The 23,049-nt window shown below is 38.3% G+C and overlaps 1 protein-coding gene across 1 annotated transcript; it reads right to left on the reverse strand.

Moving 5' to 3' along the window:
• Positions 1-18,705: 18,705 nt before the first annotated feature.
• On the reverse strand, positions 18,706-19,332 carry LOC127137056 (uncharacterized). Its single transcript, XM_051063553.1, has one exon. The coding sequence runs from the start codon at positions 19,330-19,332 to the stop codon at positions 18,706-18,708; it is 627 nt and encodes a 208-aa protein (XP_050919510.1).
• Positions 19,333-23,049: the final 3,717 nt, after the last annotated feature.

Raw genomic sequence — 23,049 nt, forward strand, 5'->3', positions numbered from 1 at the left:
CACAATCTCAGAATCCAAACCAGGTATGTCTTGATAGGACCAAGAAAACACATATGAATACTCTCGAAGAAGATCAATTAACCCCTTCTTGACATCTGAACACAGGCGAGACCCAATCTTGACTTCCTTAACATCATCCTCGGAACCCAAGTTGACAAGCTCAATTTGCTCTTCGAACTACTGAATGGTCTTTCAATCTTTCTCAAGAAGACAAGATAATTCATCACTCACTTCTATAACACTTTCCTCCTCGGCTTCAAACACATGGAATTCAAAATTTGGAGAAGGAGAAGGATCATTGTATTCAAATGGGTTAGGAACCAACCTGTATAATGATTTGATATTTTGATTTTAGAGAAGTGAATTTGTGACCAAATATTATGCAGGTGGACAATATTATTGTTTATTTATGTTTTTTGTGATTACCATTTTCAGAATAAAGCAAAAAGTAAAAACAAAACATCATAGATGTGGATGAATAGAATTAATTTTATTAATGATCAATTTGAAAATGCCCAAACAATGTTCACTTCACCCTTAGGCATAGGAGAAGGATTTTAAAAACATATAAAAGCAATTACTTAGATTGATGCAAAATAACAGGAATATCAACAGTAGTCCAATTGTTGTAAGCCTTTCCATGCGCCACAAAATTGGTGCAGTCTTCCTCTTCGTCATTCTCTAGCATAGCAACTAAGTGTTGTTCATTGCCATGAATATACCCTCCGCTACGGAAGCTAAGTTACATATCTTCAGTCCTTGTAGTTGATGAACCTTTATGGAACCCCAAACCGGTTCTGCCTTTATTGTCGGAGACCTCTACCATGTGCCCCCACTAATCAACATTGCCTTCTTCCACAATCTTCTTAGCATCTTTCAATGAGGACATAGGTGCCCCAACTCTCTTTTCAGCAGCAATAGATAAGGCCTTCCCAACAAGCAACTGAAGGCCGACAATAGATAAGGCAACAATAGATAAGGCCTTCTCTCCTCCAACAATCACAAGCTTGCCATTTTTCACAAATTTGAGTTTTTGGTGCAATGTGGAGGTAACAGCTCCTGCCTCATGGATCCATGGCCTTCCCAACAAGCAACTCAAGGCCGGGTGGATATCCATTACTTGAAAAGTAATTTGAAAATCACTCGGACCTATCTTAACTGGAAGGTCCATTTCACCAATAACCGTCTTGCGTGATCCGTCAAAAGCTTTGACGATTACACCACTATACCTCATAGGCTCTCCTTGGTATGATAGCTTTGACAAAGTTGACTTTGGTAGCACATTCAGTGACGACCCGGTGTCAACAAGTACATTTGACAAAGCATCCTCTTTGCAATTCATAGAAATATGCAAAGTCTGATTATGGTTCCTCCCCTCCTCAGGGAGTTCTTCATCACAGACGCTAAGATTATTGCAAGAAGTGATGTTAGCCACAATATGATCGAATTGGTCCACTGTAACATCATGTTCTACACAATCTTGTTCTAGAACTCTTTGCAGTGCTTCTCTGTGCGCTTCAGAATTCATGAGTAGAGACAACATTGAGATTTTTGAGGGGGTTTGGAGAAGCTCCTCCACCATATTAAACTCACTCCTCTTGATTAACCGAAGTACCTCATTATCATCATTAGCTTTCAAATTACTGGATTCACCAGACTTACCATTTGAAACACCAACTGGATCTTCAACAGACACTTCCACCTTCTTACTCACATCTGATTCTTCCTTATCCTTTGGGAACACCGGCCCAAACACATGACCGCTGCGGGTCACCTTGGTAACATCAACAATGCTCACCACAGAGCTAGTCGTAGGCAACGGAACCTCTTGACCACCCTCTATCATTGTAGCATTATAATGATAATGAACAAATTTATCAGATAAATATGGGACTGGGCCCGCTAACCATATTACCAACGGCGATACTGATCTATTATTGACATTGTTATTGTTGCTGCTGTCATACTGGATTACCAATCTCTCTGGCTGCTTAAAAATGGGCACTATGGCATTTACCTCTTCATCTACATGACGAGATTGAACAATTTGAATCATGCCTTCATCCATCAGTCGTTGGATGTCCCTTTTCACAACTTCACAACCCCTCGAGTTAATACTATAGATAACACAACCGTCATGGTCATGTTCACAATGACTTACCAAACAAATATCCTTATGCATCTACACCAAGGACCTCCTGATAAAACGCACATCAAAAACTTTAAACTCGCCAGGACAACCATCCACCATATTCACAGAAGAGTTCCCATGGGCGGGCAACGAATTTTATTTCACATTCGGTGCACGGTCCTTGAAGGACACCATTCCACTCTTCATCAGCTTTTGAACTTCATACTTGAGCGGGTAGCAGTTCTCGATATCATGTCCGGGTGCTCCTTGATGAAAAGAACAATGGAGCTCAGGCTTGTACCATCATGGAAGTGGTTCTGGAATTTGCGGCGGGTTTCTTGGTTGGATCAGGTTCTTGAGAACCAAAGATGGATACAATTCTGCATAAGACATAGGAATCGGGTCGTTATCAACGAGGGATAACAGAAGATACTTGATGGTGATGTCAACGAGATGTTGGATTCCTTCTGATTTGAGGCCTCCTCTGCCTCCCACTGCTTATTGCATTCGCTTCATTGTCCTTCTTCTTGCTGAAACTGCTGCCATACCTCTTACTCATCGGTGCCTCATCTTTTGACAAATAACCCTCTCGGACTCCTTTTTCAAGCCTTATCCCCATGTTTACAATTTCGGTAAAGTCACTGGGAGCACTAGCAATCATTCGTTCATAATAAAATGAATTTAGAGTTTTCAGAAAGATCTTTGTCATCTCTTTTTCCTCCAAAGGAGGAGTATTCTGGGCAGCTAGTTCCCTCCATCTCTGCACATACTCTTTGAATGTCTCCTTATATTTCTGAGACATAGACCTCAGCTGGTCTCTATCAGGCACCATATCCACGTTGTACTTATATTGCTTGACAAAAGCCTCTCCCAAGTCATTGAAAGTGCGAATGCTTGCACTATCCAACCCCATATACCAACGGAGCGCAGCACCAGTAAAACTGTCCTGGAAATAATGAATCAACAGTTGATCATTATCGGTCTAAGTAGACATCTTGCGAGCATACATCACTAGATGACTGAGTGGACAAGTATTCCCTTTATACTTTTCAAAGTCAGGCACTTTGAACTTCACCGGGATCTTGACGTTGGGCACTAACCACAACTCAACAACACCCTTTCTAAACAAGTCCTTACCTCTTAGCGTCTTCAATTCCTTGCGCAACTCAAGAAACTGATCTTTCATTTCATCCATTTTCTCGTAGACATTCGGACCCTCAGACGGCTCGGAATGATAAATGGTGTCCTCTACACGAGGTAAGGTGTGGACAACGGGAGGTGTCACGGACATGACCGGGCTAGATGCCGGCATGGAAGCAAAAGTAGGCGCAAAGCCTTCAGGTATAAAGTTGGATGGCATTCCCCAAGGGAATCCAGCAGGTATAGTAGGTGCAAAATGAGCGGTAGCAGCAGGCACGGTAGAGGTAGCCACCTCTGAAATTACTGTCCTCGCAGGAGGAGTTGCAGGTGTTGGAGAAGATGGACTCTGAACAACAAGAACTGACTCCATCATGGCAGTCAGGCGGGCGATCTCGTCCTTCAGCTCTCTGTTCTCTTGCTCTAGATGCTCCATAATTCTGAGATGATTGGCGCGGGTGTTGTACTGATGAGTCAGCTTGGCTAAAGCACAGAAGAAACACCAATGAGACATCTGGCGAAAGAGAAACCTGCTTATGTGAATGATACATGAAATGCAATGCATGTTTATTTATTTTTGTTTTCAAGGAACTTACTACATCATTTGCAAACATATATATCAACAATTGCAATTTTTATATGACCCAAAATCTCTTTCTCATTTATATAATTGGAAGGATTACATTGAGTACAATTTTAGAAACCAAATGAAAAATACAAGAGAAAAGGAGACTAGTAATCCTAAGGATCCCTAACAACGTCAGAAGATCTGGCTGAAGACGTGTACTTCCTTCGAATGCGACAAATCTTGGTCTCAAAAGAAGCCTTCATCTGAGTCTTCTCGAGGATAAGCTAGTCAACAATCTTCTTCCAAGCAACAGAAGGTTGAGGCATGCTAGAAGATGAAACCTCTAGCTCTCTCTGTCTCTTCGTCACTCGGTCTTCAAGTAGCTCAAAGAGTGCATCTTTGTCCTTAGACTCCAACTGCAACTTTTCATGCCTTTTGCTTAAAGCATGGAAACCCTCTTCCCACATGTCCTTCTCTTGATTCATCTTGACGAGTGTGTCTTCCAACTCCTCTACATCTTGGTTAGGGAGAGTGAATGGCTCAACCACAACCACAGACATAGGTCTTTCACAAGGATAAGGAATCTTCACCTCCAAAGCTCTCTTCTTCGCCCAAAGAGTGTAAGCTTCCAATGCTTCACAATTGCGTCGTCCAAGCTCGGATCTCCCTTTCATATGCACATTATGCCAAGCATGCACAATCTTCTGCTTCAAATGTTGGGGATCTTTACCCTCTTGATATAAATGACCTTCTAACAAAGTGTTATTGGGAACCCAAGTTGACGACGAGCCAAAGCAGGGTTGTGGTGAATTACTCCTTGTGTACTAATGAGAGGCACAAGGAGTAATTAACTATCAATAATGTCCAAACTGCTCAAAGAAGGATCATACCAAACTATATCATCATTACTGAGAGACATAAGTCTCTGAGACCACTGTAGACATTGTTTGTTCTCCATAAAAGCAGGTGTATGAGGCAAGTGAAAAATAAACCACTTGTACAGAAGAGGAATGCAACAGAAAATCGTCCCACCACCCTTAGAATTCCTTAGATGCAAAGAGAAATACATATCACCCAACAAAGTAGGCACATGATTCCCAATCAAGAAAAGTCTAATGGCATTAACATCAATAAAACCGTCAATGTTAGGGAACAAAGCTAATCCATAGACGAGCAACACAAAGATAGCTTCGAAAGCGTCCACACAACCGACTTGAGCAAAAGCAGTAGCTTCCTTGATGAGGAAATCAGATGGAAACCCAAACAATCCTCCTTTCTTCACCCAATGAGCCTCTATCTCAGACTTCTGCAAGTGAAGAGCTCCAGCAAAAATACTAGATCGGGAAATCTCCTCCAATCCACTAAAAGGCACTCTACTAGAAACATGTATCCCCAAAAGATGAGAATACTCCTCCAAGGTAGGCACAAGCTGAAAATCTGGGAAAGTGAAACAACGGTAGAGAGGATCATAAAACTGCACCAACACACTCAAGAGTCCTTCAACCATATCAGCAGACAAGATAGACAAAAGCTTCCCATGGCATTGTTTGAAGTCCAAGGGATCTAATACAAAAGATGCTAGCTTCATTAACTCTTTCAAGTCGGGACATCTGAAACTGTACTTCTTGGTGTTCCTTCATCCACGATTCATGGTCTGATAATATTTGCAAATAATACCTCAGTTCCTTGAAATTTTCGTGTGATGAATGTTATGATGCGCATGAATGCATGAATGCAACAATCACAAATAAGGGATCACAAACAAGGCAAACAAAGGTCAAGGGATGAATCAATTCATTGTCAAGATCAATCATCCATTTTGGTGGATTATGGTTTACACCTTATCAACACCCAAGTTCCATTGATATTGACAAGACTTGTTGGATCAACCAAGAATCAAGGGTTTGTTGTAAGTTACGAGCATGAAGTCTGGGTAAGAACCATCCCAAAGGAGTGAACTAAGGATAAAAACCTGTAGATCATGTTCTAAAAAGTTCCCAGAGTCTTAATTCTATCTATCGGATATTATAGGTTGAGATGACTGACTTATCTATCCATAATATTCTCAAGAGAAACTCGTCTGAGTGTAGTATCGCGTAACAACTATTATCAAGTCTACACTTGAACAATTTCTGCACTACGTCCTAAATAGGCCAAGAGGGGGTAAATGTTCTACGGTCCTCAGTTTCTCGGACCCAAATTAGAGATAGTAATGTCTAACCACAAATACTTGTGTGACATTTGCAAATCCAAAAGAGTCTCCACTGAGCGGATGGATCTCAAGCCAACTTGTTAAGGACTACTCCACACAAGTCGAAAATGACTATACCATCCTCCTATCTTAATTGCACTCAAGTTTGGGTTAGAACTTATGTCACCACTCAGAGATCACCAAGCATAACAAGCAGATTATATCACACATACATATATACAAACATTACATATATACAAATATATACTCACAAAAAGTAGGCTAAACCCATTGGAGACTACTCCCCAGCAGAGTCGCCACTTAATTTCCGTAGCGGTAAATTCATGATCATCAAGCTACGAATAAGCTAGACATCAAATAATAAGAGTCGCCACCGCGCTTTTGTTGTTTCCAAGGGAAAAGGGGAAAAGTACGAACAAAACCCAAAGTAAGAAGTTTTCAAATCAAAACTAATAAAATGTCAGAGATTACAGGTAAGTGGGTTGGTTACACAGAGGGAAGGTGTTAGCACCCAAAGTGTCCTAGGTACTCATAGGGAGCCCTTTTTGTGTGCATATGTATTTGGTACAAAATGATGTTTACAGACAAATAGAATGGAGGGATGAGAAAAATAATTCATTCATTATATTTTTGTGTTTGACAAGCCCGCCGGACTTGTGCCTACGTACCAACATAAAAATGAGGGATCAAAACCTCGTAGTTCGTGATACAAATTTCAAAGTGAATGCATTGCTTTTAACAAAAATTAAGTTTGAAAGGCACAAAGGCCTAAAAATGGTTTGAGTGAGTTAGTTCTTTTTGACTTTTTGAAATTTTAAGTCAAGTATAGTTAAGTTTATTTACAAATTTGATTTAAGAAAAGAAGTTTGAAAATGCAATGGCATAAGGCCAAAGTTTCTATCTTTTTGCAAAGTGGTCAAAGTTTAGAATAAAATAAGTTCAATCAAAGAAGATTTTGAAAAGGGAGGGAAATTTTTTGAAATTAAAGAAATGGGGAGAAGATGAAGAGACTAATCCTATGCACAAAATTAAAAGTTAAGAGTTGAAAAGATTTGACCAAATGGGTAGCAATCCAATAGATAAGAATGTCAATAGAAACCCAGAATTCCCTTGGACATTTAGAATCAAGCAACACACAAAGGCACAATTATATTATCTTGAAGAGCAAAGGCATTAAATAAAGATAGCCACATCCAAGCTTTAGCCATTCGATGATCTTCTTCAAAATTAGCCCATGAAATAGATGAATTCCACAAGTCACAGGTTCAAAATAACAGCTTCACAATGATCATGTTACAAATACACACATAGGGATCTTGAATGATGTATCAGATGAAGTTTCAAATTGCAAGCACTTGGTTTCACAGAAAGTTGGCATTGGCCAAGTCCTTTAGCATAGGAATGTTGCCTAAGTTCTAAGTTCATTTGTCCAAGATCAAGCCAACAGTCCACACAAAAGTTTTTAGGGTTTTTGTTGTTATTATGCACATTAATGGTCAAAGACCACACAAACAAGCAAAGTATATACAAACAAGATATATCACACAATATGGTTGGTGCGTGCTTTTCGCAAGTATACGAACGCGTCAGAGTAATATAAAAGATTGTCGAATCCACAGAGACCAAGTGTCAATCTATCGTTATCTATTGTTATGGTGTTTATCTAAGGTAATCAAAATAGGGGTTTTTAGAGTGTGCAATAAAAAGTAAAGTATTAAATTAAGTTCAATTGATAAAGACAGGCTCGAATGTAATTCACATAATCAATAAATAATCCAAGTACTTGCTAATAAAACTACTTATGGAAAGTGTTTCCTACTTTGAAAAGAACCAATTTAACAGGAACTGTCGCTTTCGCGTATTCAGAACCGAGTTGTACTCCCGAATCAAACCCTCTTATTGTCACTTATAAAAAGGTGCGCATTGCGTTAGAGTAGTAAACCTATTTTTAAGAAATATAGTATCTTGACTAAGTTGAAAAGTATTTTAACCTGGATTTCTTAACCAAAAGAGGTTCTTACGAACCAGACTCTAAACTTATAAACGCGTCCAAAAATAGTTTTAAAATCACTTTTCTTCTTAAGTTAAAAACTCCTAATGAACTAAACAAAGCGCTTTCGCTGTTTTTGAAATAGTTAAAAACAATTAAGTTTAAAAAGACGTTGGACGGCTTTCGATCTTACCCAACAGAAATTAAGTGCGGGAAAACTTAAGTTGAAAGTTAAAATAGCCCTTAAGTGTTTCTATGAACAATTGTACGGATTATTGGTTCAATTACGATCCTTACATTCTAACCTTATAGATTTAGTTAGACATGGTAAAGTAAAGGTGCATTTTAATTTAAATAAAAGTAGTGCGAATGCGGAAAATAGATAAAAGTAGTGTGAGTGCGGAAAATAAATAAAAGTAGTGAGAGTGCGGGAAATAAATAAAGTAAAGCGAGTGCGAGAAATAAATAAAGTAAAGCGAGTGCGAGAAATAAATAAAGTAAAGCGAGTGCGAGAAATAAATAAAGTAAAGTGTGAGAAAATAAATAAAGTAAAGTGCGAGTGCGGGAAAATAAAATAGATAAAGGCAAAGTAATAAAAACCTGCTCCAATCGGAGGGTTTAATAAAATGCAAAGCAGAAATGAAAATCGCGGCAGGATTAACTTCCTTCCAAATTGCTCCCAACTCGATTACAGACTCGATCACAAACTCGATTACACAATTGTGGTAACACCCCAATGCGAAGCGATTACCACTTTAAAATACTGAATATATGCCTAAGTGAAACTAAGTTTGCTCTAAGTTTGCCTCTGCTCTAAGTTTGGATGATTAATCAAATGAATTTGAGTCTCTATTTATAGGCAAGTAAAATAATGGAAATGACAAGGATGCCCTTCAGTTTGAAATTGGGAGGGAAAACTTTCCTTCTTGTGGCGCCCGCCACAAGTCCATGGCGCCCGCCGTAAGGCCAAATTGTGGCGCCTTAGTGGAAGTAGTGGGGAACTTGGAAGTTGAGGGAAGTTAAGCTAGGACACGTCATGGCTGGGCCCATGGCGCCAGCCACAGTGGGAGCCACAAGTGCAAAATGCTGAATTTTAGTCTTTTTAGCTCATTTTCACTCCTTTTCTCGATCGGGGCTCTGATTAAAGTAAAAATCTGAAAATAAAGAGAAACATAGTAATAACACAACAAAATAACAATAATACAACTAGAATTCATGCGAAATCGGAGTCGAAAATACGGTGAGTTTCAATGTCATCAAATTCTCCCACACTTAAACCCTTGCTTATCCTCAAGCAAAACACTAAAAAGCTCATAAAAGAAAAACTGGTGTAAACGAGTGCTTCAGGTTAAAAAGGTTCTAAGTTCAAGTCGGGATGCAGTGATAGGTACTAACTGAGTGAACTAAGGGTATCATGATGACACTAATCCGCAAATACGGACATAAACTCCATTCCTATATTAACCAACCCATATTATTGCACAATACCTAGGCCTGCCTCTTCATCTCTTTTTGTGTCCTTTTCATTCAGGCGCAATCACATTAAGCCCGTTATCCGTACATGCTTCATAGCAGAGTGACCTGTTAGTGATTATGATTTAAACATGGGGTTCCTGGCACATAAATATGTATAAACCCTTTTATTTGACCCAACTGTAGTTGTGGGGGATCGGATCGTAATCCGCCCTACCGAGTTCAGCGTCAGATCCCTCTGAACCAACTAACAGTGGGTGAGTTTTTTTTCTTTTTCTTTTTCTTTTTCTTTTGTAGCAAATTTTTACAAACTTTTTGGTTTAAACGACTTTGTGAGGGTCACCTATACCAGAGTTGCCATTTTGCTTTCTTTTATTTATTTTACTGGATCATTCACTTATTTTCATTGGTCTCCTACGTAGAGGATGCGTAGGTCAGAGGTGACTGCTGGAATAAACTACTGAGGACTTATACTGAAATGATGATTAAGGCCAAGGTATATGGGGTTTCGGGAATGATTCCTATATTCATGAAGTCTATGGTGCTAAAACAATACTGATGTTTCAAAAGTTCTCCCAAGTCACCGCATCCTTACTCAAACGAGTCTTTAAAACCCAAAAACTTTCAGAATAACAATGTTTTCTTTTGCAAACTTTTTTTTGGTAGGGCTAAAGGAATGGGGAGATTAGACTGTACTAAAGATACACTATACTTGGTGACTCGTCAGACTCATGCATTATCTAAAACACTTAAAGCAAAATAAAATAAAAAACTAAAAAGCAATAAAAATAAACAAACTATCTAAAAATAACAAAGAAAATAAACAAACTAACTGAAAATAGCAAAGAAAAGCGATAAAGTCTCCTCCCACGCTTAAATCGAACATTGTCCCCAATGTTTCGAAATAAGATAAAGGGAGAGTCACCTGACATCCTACTGCTGACCACTGGTGCCTTCGCCATCCTGCGGTGGACGACGGGATCGGGTATGACGACGGTCTCTCTGATCCATCCTGGCCTGTAAGGCGTCCTGAGCAGCCCTCACCTCTCGAAGGTTACCCAAAATGGAACCCTGAGTGGCTTCAATGAGTGCAGTATGTTGACGGTGGTATTGTTGTTGACGGTGGTATTGTTGCTGACGGGCTTGCTGGTCTGTAATCGTAAGTAGGGACTGTACAACAGTCTCATAGGATCTATTCGTCCTCCACTGCAATTCTTGCATGAAGCTCATGTTATCCGCCAGTTGTTGTTGGATGGTAGAGAGTAGGTCATCACGCCATTTCTCTCTATCCATGTGGTCACGCCACATCTCCTCTGTAATATAAATGCCAGGAGCAGAACCTGCAAAAAAAGAAGATGGCGCAGTGTGTGGTGGTGAAGGGTGATGGGCAGACACATGAGGTGCAGGAGATCGCTCTCTCCGATCATATTCTTCAGCAGTGTAGTGTCCCTCCTTATCAGGAACATTAGGAGGAAGAGGACCCAAAACAGGTGGAGCATCTAAAACATAGGTCCAATTCCTTTCATCACGTACATCAATACGTCTAGTGCATGGTAAAACAACAGATGGGATAGCTACACCATGAACCATAAGCACATAGCCTCCTTCTCTCCTCAATCGGCACAATTTCATGTCTCTCAGAAATTTTAGGTTGATTGTGAGAGGAGGTAAGGGATCTAGGGTAGTTATCTCATTGTTCAGGTTAAGCGCCCGAGCAATAGACGTAATCAGTCCTCCGAAAACAATTGGTCCCGCTTTATTTAGAGTTAAAGCCATATGAGCGAGCATGAACGGGACCGAATTAATTCTTCTATTTGTGAGGCTTCCTTGCAAAAATAGAAGCTCTCGAGCATTGACCTTATTCGGATTCTCCCGGCCAAAAATAGTGCATGCCAACAGATATCTAAAAAACTCTGATGGTCGGGTTATGGATGGTCGAGGCAAGAATTCCTTCAAAAGAATTTATGGAAGTGTTTGACAATCTCTGCTAGAAGGAAAACACCTTGACTGACCAATCTGAATCCAAAGGCCCCTCACAAATAGCACCATCCCCATGAGGAATACCTAACAGGCTGGCTAATTTGTCGGTAGTGAATTCATATTCCACAGCAAACATTCTAAATCTGACAGTACCAACTGTGCTAGCAGTGTTAGGATTGACAATATAATATAAAGAACTTAAAAATTTGATTGTCAATCTCTCAAAGGTAGGTTCTTTGTTTGAAAAGATACTATGCAAACCTAAATTACCTAATAAATAAAAAATGCTATGGTAGATACCCAAAGTGTAAAGACAATTTTCATCAACATACCTTGTCGGGAGGATCTCCCGATTTTGCAACCGTTCGATAATCATCCTTGGCCTATCTCCCGGTTTCCCTCCTCGAAGAATGAATCCATTAAACTCCATTATCTAGCTCTTGCAATGTGACGAAGAAGATGAAGTGGGTATGAAAAAAAGGTGTGATTTTTATGAGATTTGACGGATGAAAATGAAAATGGAAGTTGGGAAAATGATTTGTATGGTGTGAAGATGGGAAATGTGTGAGCTTTTGTGGGGTTCAAGGGCATTTTTGCAAGGTGGAAAAATGGGTTTTGAAGGTTTGAAGGTGTGAAAATGGTGAAGAAAGGGAGTCTGCCCCGAGCTTATACAGATGTTGTGGCGGGCGCCACAGCATTTATGGCGGGCGCCACAAGGCAAAATTCGGCTGGGCCGGATTTTGGTCATTTTGGCTTGGGCTTCTTGTTGTCTTTTTGGTTGGGGGGTCCGGATAGCGTTTTCATTGTAATTTCCTATTGACATAAGGCTTGCATAATTTTATAAAATTTAAAACATTAGACTAATAAATAAATAAACAATTAATATAATTAGACTATAATAAAAATATAAATATAATAAACAAACATAAAACACACACACACACACACACACACACACATATATATATATATATATATATATATATATATATATATATATATATATATATATATATATATATATATATATATATATATATATATATATATATATATATATATATATATATATATATATATATATATATATATATATATATATATATATATATATATATATATATATATATATATATATATATATATATATATATATATATATATATATATATATATATATATATATAGAGAGAGAGAGAGAGAGAGAGAGAGAGAGAGAGAGAAATGTCAATGTGCTAACATAGTTAAGAAAAATATCTCAAATGCAATGATATAAAATAAGTTAGATAAATGCGAAAAATATAAGCATAAATGAGACAAAATAAAATGAGATGGTAAAATCAAATAGTAGGGGGTTCGTCTGCCTGAGTAGATCCACGGAGCATGACTATCTCCTGCCTAAGCTTTGCGATCTCCTGGTATAAACAGTCGGCCTCGGTAGCGTGTGTGAGATCAGATACTCCCATCTATAAGGTGAGGTCAGCCACCTCTTGTCTAAGCCCGACGATCTCTCTACGACACTCTACAATCTGGGTGCGGATGTCTGGGGTCTCTAATGATAAATTGTTAGAGAATACAGTGATCCTGGGCGAAGGTGGTGTAGGCGTATACTCAGCAATAGGTGGTGATCTCGGCTCCTCGATAGTCTCTCCCTAACGTTCTAGAGCATAACTCCAGTTAGCTGGATCATGCACACTAGTCATCATAGGATCAGGCAGTGTAAAATAATGAATCGCCTCGCAATCGACCAGCAACCTGAACTGTCTTGGGTTGAAGGAGGATCTCCTCATCAACCCTCTAGTCAAACAAAAGCCGATATCCATGGTAGTGTACCCACAGTAGGTCCGGAGATGTAACAGCTTGCGAGATACACCTAGGGCAATGACGATCTGTGTGATGATCCCTCCTACATGAATGAATCCTTCGGATGATCTGGAAACACCGTTGAGGCCACATAACAGAAAGTTTCCACATGCCACTGGGCGAGACTGGGATGCACAAAATAGTAGGAAGACCTCCTCCTCACTCAGTAATGTCTCAGCATCCGGTCTTCCTAGGAAGGTATGTGCCAGTATCATCTAGAAGTATCTAAAAACAGGGTTATGTATAACCTGGGATAACTGAGTAGAAGGATCCTGGCTCCCTCCACCTGAGATGTCACTCCAGAACTTTTCCACTTTGTTCCCCAGAAAGTATCCCATCGGTGTCTCAGGGATAGCGTCAGGGGTGGTCTGGAAGCCCAATAGGTCACCGAACTCCTTCTGGATGAAGGAGTACTCAAATCCAAAAAGTCTGAAAGCAGCATACCCATCCGGTCCAGAGTAAGGGTCATAATCAAATGAACTGAGGAACTTCAATGTCAAGTTCCTGTAGGTGTTGCTTAGATCGTCAGCGAACTCGTCCCAATGGAGCTGGTGGCTCAGAAATTGGATACTTGGCTCAATGCCCAGTGCTTCCATGCAGTGCTGATCTGGATAACGTGTGGGCGCCATATGGCTCTGATAAAGATCTATGTAGCGCTCTCTCTGAGCATCATCTCTATAGGCTACGTGCATATCGTCGAAGTCCTGCATCCTGTAAAAGTTAGAAAGGGGATCCTGAAAATACAAACATTTCAAATATTTAGTCTCGGTGAAAATATGATAAAAAGTAATTGACTTGAAATTAAAAGTTAGTTGTTAATGAGTTAGAAGTTAGTATTGTTTTGCTGTTGCTTTTCATTTTAAGACATTCTTTGGAGAACACTCAACCCACTTATCACAAGCATGGATCCTTGAGGCAAGACATCTTCCAAAGGAAGGAAAAAAGGCCAAGTTTCCATACAATACCATGAAAGAGGGGAGACTTACAATCTCACTATGCCTTTTGTGTCACAAATTTAGCGCTATGTTAAGCAATCGTAATTGGACTTATGTAGAAGTCACAACTATTTGAGGCCGGACAATAGAATTTTGGTGTTAATGCATGTTTGAGACATAGTATAATGGAATATGCTCATGAAACATACCACATACAAAAAGAGATATGCAAAAGAGGTGGCCTAATCTCATCCATGCTCATGTTAATTTTTCAATCAACTAGCTTTAGGACTTTGAGATATCATAGACCAAATGAGATGGATGCATAAAGAAGGGGAATGAGATGAAGAGGGAGGGGAATGGATCAAAACTCAAATTGGTCAAAGAAGGACTTTTACCAAATTTATACCATCCATTCATTTTGGGAGATGGAATGTACATTCCATCAATCCCCTATATCCAATGATATTAACTTGACAAAGTCAAATCAAACTTGACCAAGGCCCAACAGCAAGAGTCAAACACAAACAAGTCATCACAATTGGTCAACAAAATTATTTGGCATTTATTCAAATTAAAAAATACTAAAATAAGGCATTTAAATTAAATCTGGTTTTTCAAATTCCTAAAACCTCATCAAAACACCAAATAAATGGCCAAGAGATTTATCATAGGTCAAACAAGGTCAAAGGACCTTGCAGAAAAAATTTCAGAATTTTTAAAGACTTAAAGGTATTTTTAAACAATTAAAAATAAACATAAAATCAATTAAATCATAAAAAATATTAATAATGATCTAAAAAATAATTTTAATTCAGAATATGAAAGAGGTTTTTTTTTGAAATTTTTTGGTGAAACTCTCATATTTTTTGGATCAATATTAAAATTAATATGAATTAATGAAAATAAAAAGAATAAAAGAAAATCAGAAAATAACAAAAAAATGTGGACCACTTGATCTCCCTCATTAATTGAGGTGGCAGATCAAGTGGTCCTCAGCGCGCTTTTCACCGTGGACTTAAGTCAATGCGCCACAGGGATGGTAATCAGAACCAATGCGTGAGATTAAAACAATTTAAAACATATCAATGGATTTGAACACTTCCAGCGCATCGCCGGAGTCCAAAGGCCAATCATCTTCTCCGGTGACCCTGGTCGGACTGGTTCACTCATCACTGTCGAGAAAATGAAAAAGGAGGACATGATCTAAAGGAAAAAATGGCGTAGAGCACGAATCTGACCTCAATTTCAACTAACTCCACATATATAGAAAGATATGAGGAGTTGAATTTTGAGGTGTGTCAACTGAGTTTCTTTGATTTGACATCTAAGCAACTCAATCTTCTTACCTTCATTGGTAGGACTTCAGACAACCAAAGATCCAAGAGAATTGAGTGGAATTGAGAGAGAATCAAAGAGATGAAATTTTCTAGAAAATACCTTCAATGCGGGTCTGGATTCACTTGTTCTTGCTTTGGCTCGTGCTTGATCTTGCTCAGGATGCTTTCCAAACTAGATTACAATGCACAAAAGGTCTTGGATTCCTGAAGTTTTGAATCTCAAAACAGTGGATTCAAACTCAATTTCCAAAGGAAATTCTCAAGATTATCCTCTCAAATGGAAGGGTTTGGTGTTTGGGATCAAAGTTGGCGTGAAGGAGTCCTCAATTTTGAGCATATGGTGCCCTATTTATAGTTGAATCACATGATATTTGCACCTTACAATTGAGTTTCTAAAATTGGAAATGAGTGATGCATGTGCGCATGGGCGAGTACAGGCCCATGAGATCATTCCATTTGATCCATAATTGAGTGTGAACAAGTCTGAAATAAAATTGGAGTGCTAGGCAATTGTACATGGAAGCTTGAAGTTTGATTTTTTCCAAATGATGATGGAATGTTCAAGCCATTCGCCGCCCTAGCAAATCTTGTCCAAAATGGATGAAATTAGACTTTTTGGAAAGGTTAGATCAAGGGGAACAAGTTTCATGTTCAACTCGTTTTCATTTGGAGTCAGGACATGGAGAAGTTTGAGGTGGAAGTTTAGAAATTTCAACATGTTGAAATTATTTCTAAGTGTCAAGCCATATATCTCAATATTCCACCTTGCTTAACTTTTTATGTGAGCTTCAATTGAGAAACGTGTCTTCATCAAAGTTGTAGCTCTTTCAATGACCTTCAAAATGGTCACAAATTTCATGTCATTTGGATTTGGAATGATAGATTTATGCATTTTTGAAGTTTGGAACAATCACTTGTTCAATGGTATAGGTCAAAAATGACCTATAATGTAACCTCATATCACACGCTCATAAAAGTTGAATTTGATCTCACTCCAAACATCAAAGTTGAAGTAGACATCTTGAATTTGATTGTCCAACTTTGAAATATTTCATCTCATAACAATTAAGCAAGGTATGGCCTTGGGAAGTTGACTTTCAAATTAGGGTTTAGACAAAATGACCTATAATGTTTCAACATAGAAAATGACTTTCCAAGCAAAACTAGATCTAGGTCTAAACATGAAAGTTGTTTGGAATGTCATTTAGAGTAAAGTTTCTCTTGGAATCATTTTCATATGGTGAAAATTGTAGGAGATAGGGTCTAGGGAGACCCAATTTTGATCAGATGAATTCATCTGGCCAACCACCATTAGCCAACTTGCTAACCTCCAATTCTTTTGACTTTCTTGGATCATGGTAGATCATATATGAATAATATGATGAATTTTGAAGTGTCCATTGAGAGATTTGATCAAATAGTAAGATATCTTGTTGGAGAAGTTACTCAAGATACCCAGTCAAACTAGGGTTTCCAAGGCAAATCACCCTCAAACTCTTGAAGAAAACTTGATCAATATAACATGAAGGAATCAGTGGAACTCATATATGATGCTCATAACCATTATTGGGTCAACTAAAGGTTGTGCTCTTTGTCATGAGGGTCTCAAACCCTAGATATGAACTTGATGAATCAATGGTGATCATGCCCTACCTACAAAAGAGTTAGGCAAATGCAAAGACATATTTTTGTATTTTGGGTAGTAAAATAATAATATACAAGTATGATACAATCACAAAATGCTTGGTGATATCTCCAAAAACAAACCCAGTGAAAAAGGGGTAAGGAGGATGCCAAGGTATGATCCCAATGCATATGATGAAATTACATGAGGGATCTTAGGGTCAAAATTGGGGTCTTACAATATCACCTCAAATTTTGCTTGGTCAACTTCAATTCTCTTGTATGAAATTTTATGACCCAAAACTATACCATCGCGTACCATGAAATGACGCTTCTCCCAGTTCATAGTCAAGTTAGTTTGTTGACACTTGTCTAAAACAAGAGAGAGGTTAGTTAAACAATTATAAAAAGAAGAACCAAAGACATAAAAATCATCCATGAACACTTCCATATGCTTTTCAAGCATGTCAGCAAAAATGGAAGTCATGCATCTTTGGAAGGTGGAGGTGCATTACACAACCTGAATGACATTCTTTTGTAAGTAAACACACCATAGGGACATGTGAATGCTGTCTTCTCTTGATCTTGCAGAGCAACTACAATCTGATTATACCCAGAGTATCCATCTAGAAAATAGTAGTAATCATGACCAGCTAGCCTTTCCAACATTTGATCAATGAATGGCAAAGAGAAGTGGTCTTCCTTGTCGTAATGTTTAACCTTCTGTAGTCAATACATACTCGCTAACCTGTAACCTTCCATATAGAAATTATCTCATTCTTCTCATTTTTGACGACGGTGGTTCCCCCCTTTTTGGGCACCACATGCACCAGACTCACCCATGAGCTGTCAGATATAGGATAGATAAGATCAGCATCTACCAACTTCACCACTTCTTTTCGAACCACTTCTTTCATTGCTGGGTTAAGTCTCCTTTGGGGCTGGACCACTAGTTTGTGATCATCTTCCATGAGAATTTTATGCATGCACACCGTAGGGCTAATACCTTTCAAATCCTTCAATTTCCCATCCGATAGCATTCTTGTTTCTTTGGGGGACTTGGATGAGTTTCTCTTCTTGGATTCTCTTGAGGCTTGAATATATTATAGATGGGAATTTACCTTCGGTATCGAGGAAGACATACTTGATATTCTTGGGAAGTTGTTTCAACTTTGTCCCTTTTTTGGACTCTTTATTCTCTTCTGATGACTGAGGTTGCCTTAGATCTTCCCACCGGTGTGGTCGAGATCCTTTCCAAGGAGGTTGTGCTTCCATCATGGCTAGCACTTTTGATTCTTTGTTGTCAACTTCTTTATAACTTTCAAAAATTGACAAGCTCAACACTCTTTCCAAATGTAATTGTGGTCCATTCAGGAGTATCATCTGCAATCACTTGATCTATAACCTCTATTGTATGACTAGTGCCAATATCATCTTTGTATTTCATGGTGTTTCAAACATCAATTTTTAATTCCTCATCATAGACCTTCAAAGTCATAATACCGTCCTCTATGTCTATCAAACACCTTTCGGTCTCTAAAAAGGGTCTCCCAAGAATGAGAGGAATCTCGTCATCTTCGGGCATCTCTAGAATCACAAAATCCACTGGGAATACAAACTTATCAATCTTCACTAGAACATCGTCAACTATACCATAAGGTTTCATAACCGAATGATCGACAAATTGAAGTGTTATCCTGGTGTCTTGCACAACACCTATACCCAATTTCTTGTAAATGGATAAAGGCATGAGACTCGCACATGCTCCTAAATCAATAAGAGCTTTTTTGAATGACCTATCTCTAATGGTGCATGGGATGGTGACAGAACCTCGACCTTTCTTCTTCACTGGAATTTTCATAGCCTGTAAAATAGCAGTACAAGTTTCGGTTAGGATAATCGGGGTTGTGTCAATGGTTCTCTTCTTAGAAAGGATGTCCTTCATGAACTTGGCATAGGTAGGCATTTGCTCAAGTTCTTCCAAAAGTGGAATGTTGATTTCTAGCTTCTTGAACAACTCTAAGAATTTCTCAAAGTTTTTCACATGTTGCCCCTTTTTCTTGTTTCTTATGGGGGACATAAGCTTAATGACCGGTTTTGGCTCAACGAATTTTTCGTTCACCACTTGTTTAGGTGCAACCACTTTCTCCCTTACAACCTCATTTTCTTTGATCTCAAGATCTACTTCAAGCAGTTAATCTTCATCTTCATATTTCTCCTCAAGGACTTCATGAGATTTCCTACTTCTCGATGTCACAGCACTAATATTATTATGCTCTCTTGGATTTGTCACGGTTGCACTTGGTTGAGCACTTTGTGCCTTAGAACTTGAGGCTAATTGTTGTGCTATCTGACCCATCTGAACTTCAAGATTTTTTATGGAAGCAGTAGTGTTCTTCTGATTGTTTCTAGTCTCTTCTTGGAATTGAACATTATGAGTTGCCATTCTTTCAATGGCAATCTTCCAATCTGCTTTGTTTGGGGCTAATTGTTGTTGTTGCTGTTGATATTGACCTTGACCTTGTTGTGGAAAATTCCCTTTCTGATCTTTCCATGAGAAGATAGGATGATTCTTCCAACCTGGATTGTAAGTGTTGGAATAGGGATTATTCTGCTTCAAAAATTTTATTTCTTCAATTTGTTAAGGGGTTGTAAATAAATACACTAGTTGGTGCGGTCTATTACAAATCTCACAACTGACAATAGGAGCAGGTTGGACTTGAGCTATCTGTTGAGTACCTATATTCATAGGCTTCAACTTCTTTTAGCGTTCGGTGGTGATTGTATCTTCTATAAATATTTTATTAGTTTCTAGCTTCAGATCGATAACTCCTTCAGGTTTACTTGTACATATGTCATACAACTCCAAGTTCTCATTAGCAGCAATCGCTTCAATGATCTTTTTGATACTGGTGGCTGTTGAGAAATTGGTTGAGCCACCGACTGCTGTATCAATAAACTGTTTGGTCTTTATTTTGAGACCATTTACAAATATTTGCATATGTTCTGTTTGATCCATATTATGAGTCGGACAAACCACTAGGATCCTTTTGAATCTTTTATAGGCATCTCCCAAACTCTCACCTCCTTCTGCTTGAAGTTTAGGATTTCATACCTTTTTCTCAGAAATACCAATGCTGGAAAATACTCATTCAAGAAAGCCTTTCCCATCTCTTCCCATGATGTAATATTGACGGTTGGGAGAGAATACAAACATTCTTCAGCCTCTTCAGCTAAAGTGAATGGGAACATTCTTAACTGCTTTACTTCCTCAGTGTGACCATCAATTTTCAAAGTGGTGCTCATGGTCAAAAATCTCTGCAAGTGTTTTTTTGCATCTTCATTTACCTTTCCATTGAAATGCTTTCTTTCAAGTTGATTGATTGTGCTTGGGTGTAGCTGAAAATTAGGCACATTAACCGGTTGGTTGACAATTGTTAATATACCAGCCTGTGCATTTGCACCTCCGTAGTCACCCGATAGTCTCTTTGGTGGCGGTGGAATTTCCCCCATTACTTCGACCTCTTTCTCTAACTATGAATCTGAACCTGAATGAGTGGAGCTTTGCTCTTCTTCTAATTCCAGTCTTGCTAATCTAGCTTGTCTGAGTCTTGCATGCAAAGTTCTTTCGATTTCTGCGTCAAAAGGAAAATCAACTTACGCCTTACCTCGCATAAAAAAATCAGACACAAATTAGTTGATAAAGAACAAAATAAATAAATAAAAGAACAGAAATTAAATTTTAGTTGCAGAGTAACAAATTTTCAATTGAACTAAATTTAAACACTATATTTTGGCAGTCCCCGGCAACGGCGCCAAAAACTTGATCAGAAAAATAGCAAGTGTACTATTTTGCCAATGTAATAATAATATGGAATTTTCCCAAATATCGATCTCAAGGACTGCATAGTAATATCTAGTTTAAAATGTAATTCAATTAAATAAAAACTTAAGTTTTGGTTTGGCTATGAATAAATCCTTACAATAATATAAATAAGCTGAATGTAAAATTTGGCTTTTTTTCACAAATATGAGTATTATACTAGGGGAAGGTGTGTGATTTTTCCCTGTAATAACCTTGAATTTAGATCTGCTCCACAAGTTCATACATTCAATTACTAGATCTTAGGTTTGTTTCCTCCTAAAACCTTAGAGGGACACCTTTGGTCATTCATCCTAGTGTCTAAGTCCTTAGAGAGTTATGATCAAACCAAGCCTTTCTTTGGAAAAATAGCAAGTGTACTATTTTGTTGATGTAGTAATTATAGGGAATTTTGCCAAATATCGATCTCAAGGACTGCATAGTAATATCTAGTTAAAAATGTAATTCAATTAAACAAAAATTGGAGTTTTGGTTTGGCTTGGAATAAATCCTTACAATAATAAAAATAAGCTGAATATAAAAGTTGGCTTTTTTCACAAATATGAGTATTGTGTTAGGGGAAGGTGTGTGATTTTCCCCTGTAATAACATTGAATTTAGATCTCCTCCACAAGTTCATACAGTCAATTACCAGATCTTAGGTTTATTTCCTCCTAAAACCTTAGAGGGAAACCTTTGGTCATTCATCCTAGTGTCTAAGTCCTTAGAGAATTATGATGAAACCAAGCATTTGTTTTATCAAGATTTACCCGGTAACTATAGGGTATCCCTAGTCCTAGGTGATATCTACTATAGTTTAATCGTGCAAAAACCTTAACAATTGTGGTCCAACTAATTGTTAACCGTAGAACAATCCTTATTTGTCCGATAAAGAAAGCATTAAAAATATTGCACAATTGAATTGAATAATAAAACATGAAATTGAGGAAATTATGAATTCAAAGTCATTACATGATCAAATCAGGGACATCCCCTAGCATTGGGGGGTTTAGCCGCTCATAATATTCAAAGAAAGTACAATATGAAAATTAGACATTACAAGATAATTGGATTACTTTGATCTTCAATCGAGATTGCTCTTGAGAATCTCTGTTCTCCGAACCCCTTGAAAGCACCAATCTTAATCGTAGAGTTATTTTGTCGTTAAAAAGGTCCCTTTCTCTTCTCCAAAAAGTAGTATAAATAGTCACCGATCGCTTAACAGTTGTACCAAATACCCAAACTACCCTAAAAAATTACAAAATATAAAAATCCAAGAAAATCAGAAGATGCAGCGTCTGAGCCAATACGGGCCGTGTCAGGCAACACGGTCGGCCGTGTTAGCTCCCTGTTTCTCAATTCAAACTTTCCAAGTGCCAGACTTGCTGACACGGGTTGTCTCAACAGACACGGGTCGTGTCAGCAGACACGGGCACCCGTGTCAGCCCTTTTTTTCTCTTCTCAAACTTCAGTTTCAACCTTCTCCTAACACGGGCCGTGTGAGGTGACACGGGTGGCCTAGTCAGGACCAATGTATCCTTCAAAAATGCTTTTCTGTGAGTCCGAAACGCCCGATTTCCTTACATAAGTCCTTTGGGATTTTCACTTGAATCTGAAAACATATAGAACTACCAAGAAAACACATAAAACACAATAAAAATACACAAACTATTAATAACAACAAAGCGAGAATGGAAATGCGAAAAGTAAACTTAACTTGAAAAACAATAAAAAGATAAAACAAAGTGTTACCGATTTCGCGGATTCATGCCGAATAAATGACAGAAAACTAGTAGAATTTGTGACCAATCACAACCCCAAACTTATCTCATTGCTTGTCCTCAAGTAATGATCGGGACAACGGGAAGGTCACTCCCAAATTATTCCAAATCATCTTACCATAATAATGCTGAGATCTTCCGCGACTCTCTTTCCA

Source organism: Lathyrus oleraceus, chromosome 4, assembly GCF_024323335.1.
Source record: "Lathyrus oleraceus cultivar Zhongwan6 chromosome 4, CAAS_Psat_ZW6_1.0, whole genome shotgun sequence".
NCBI classification, from domain to species: Eukaryota; Viridiplantae; Streptophyta; class Magnoliopsida; order Fabales; family Fabaceae; genus Lathyrus; species Lathyrus oleraceus.

Bases quoted from the DNA above. Each gene is read 5' to 3' on its own strand.
- LOC127137056 (XM_051063553.1), bottom strand. From the start codon at position 19,332: ATGTCCCCCATAAGAAACAAGAAAAAGGGGCAACATGTGAAAAACTTT.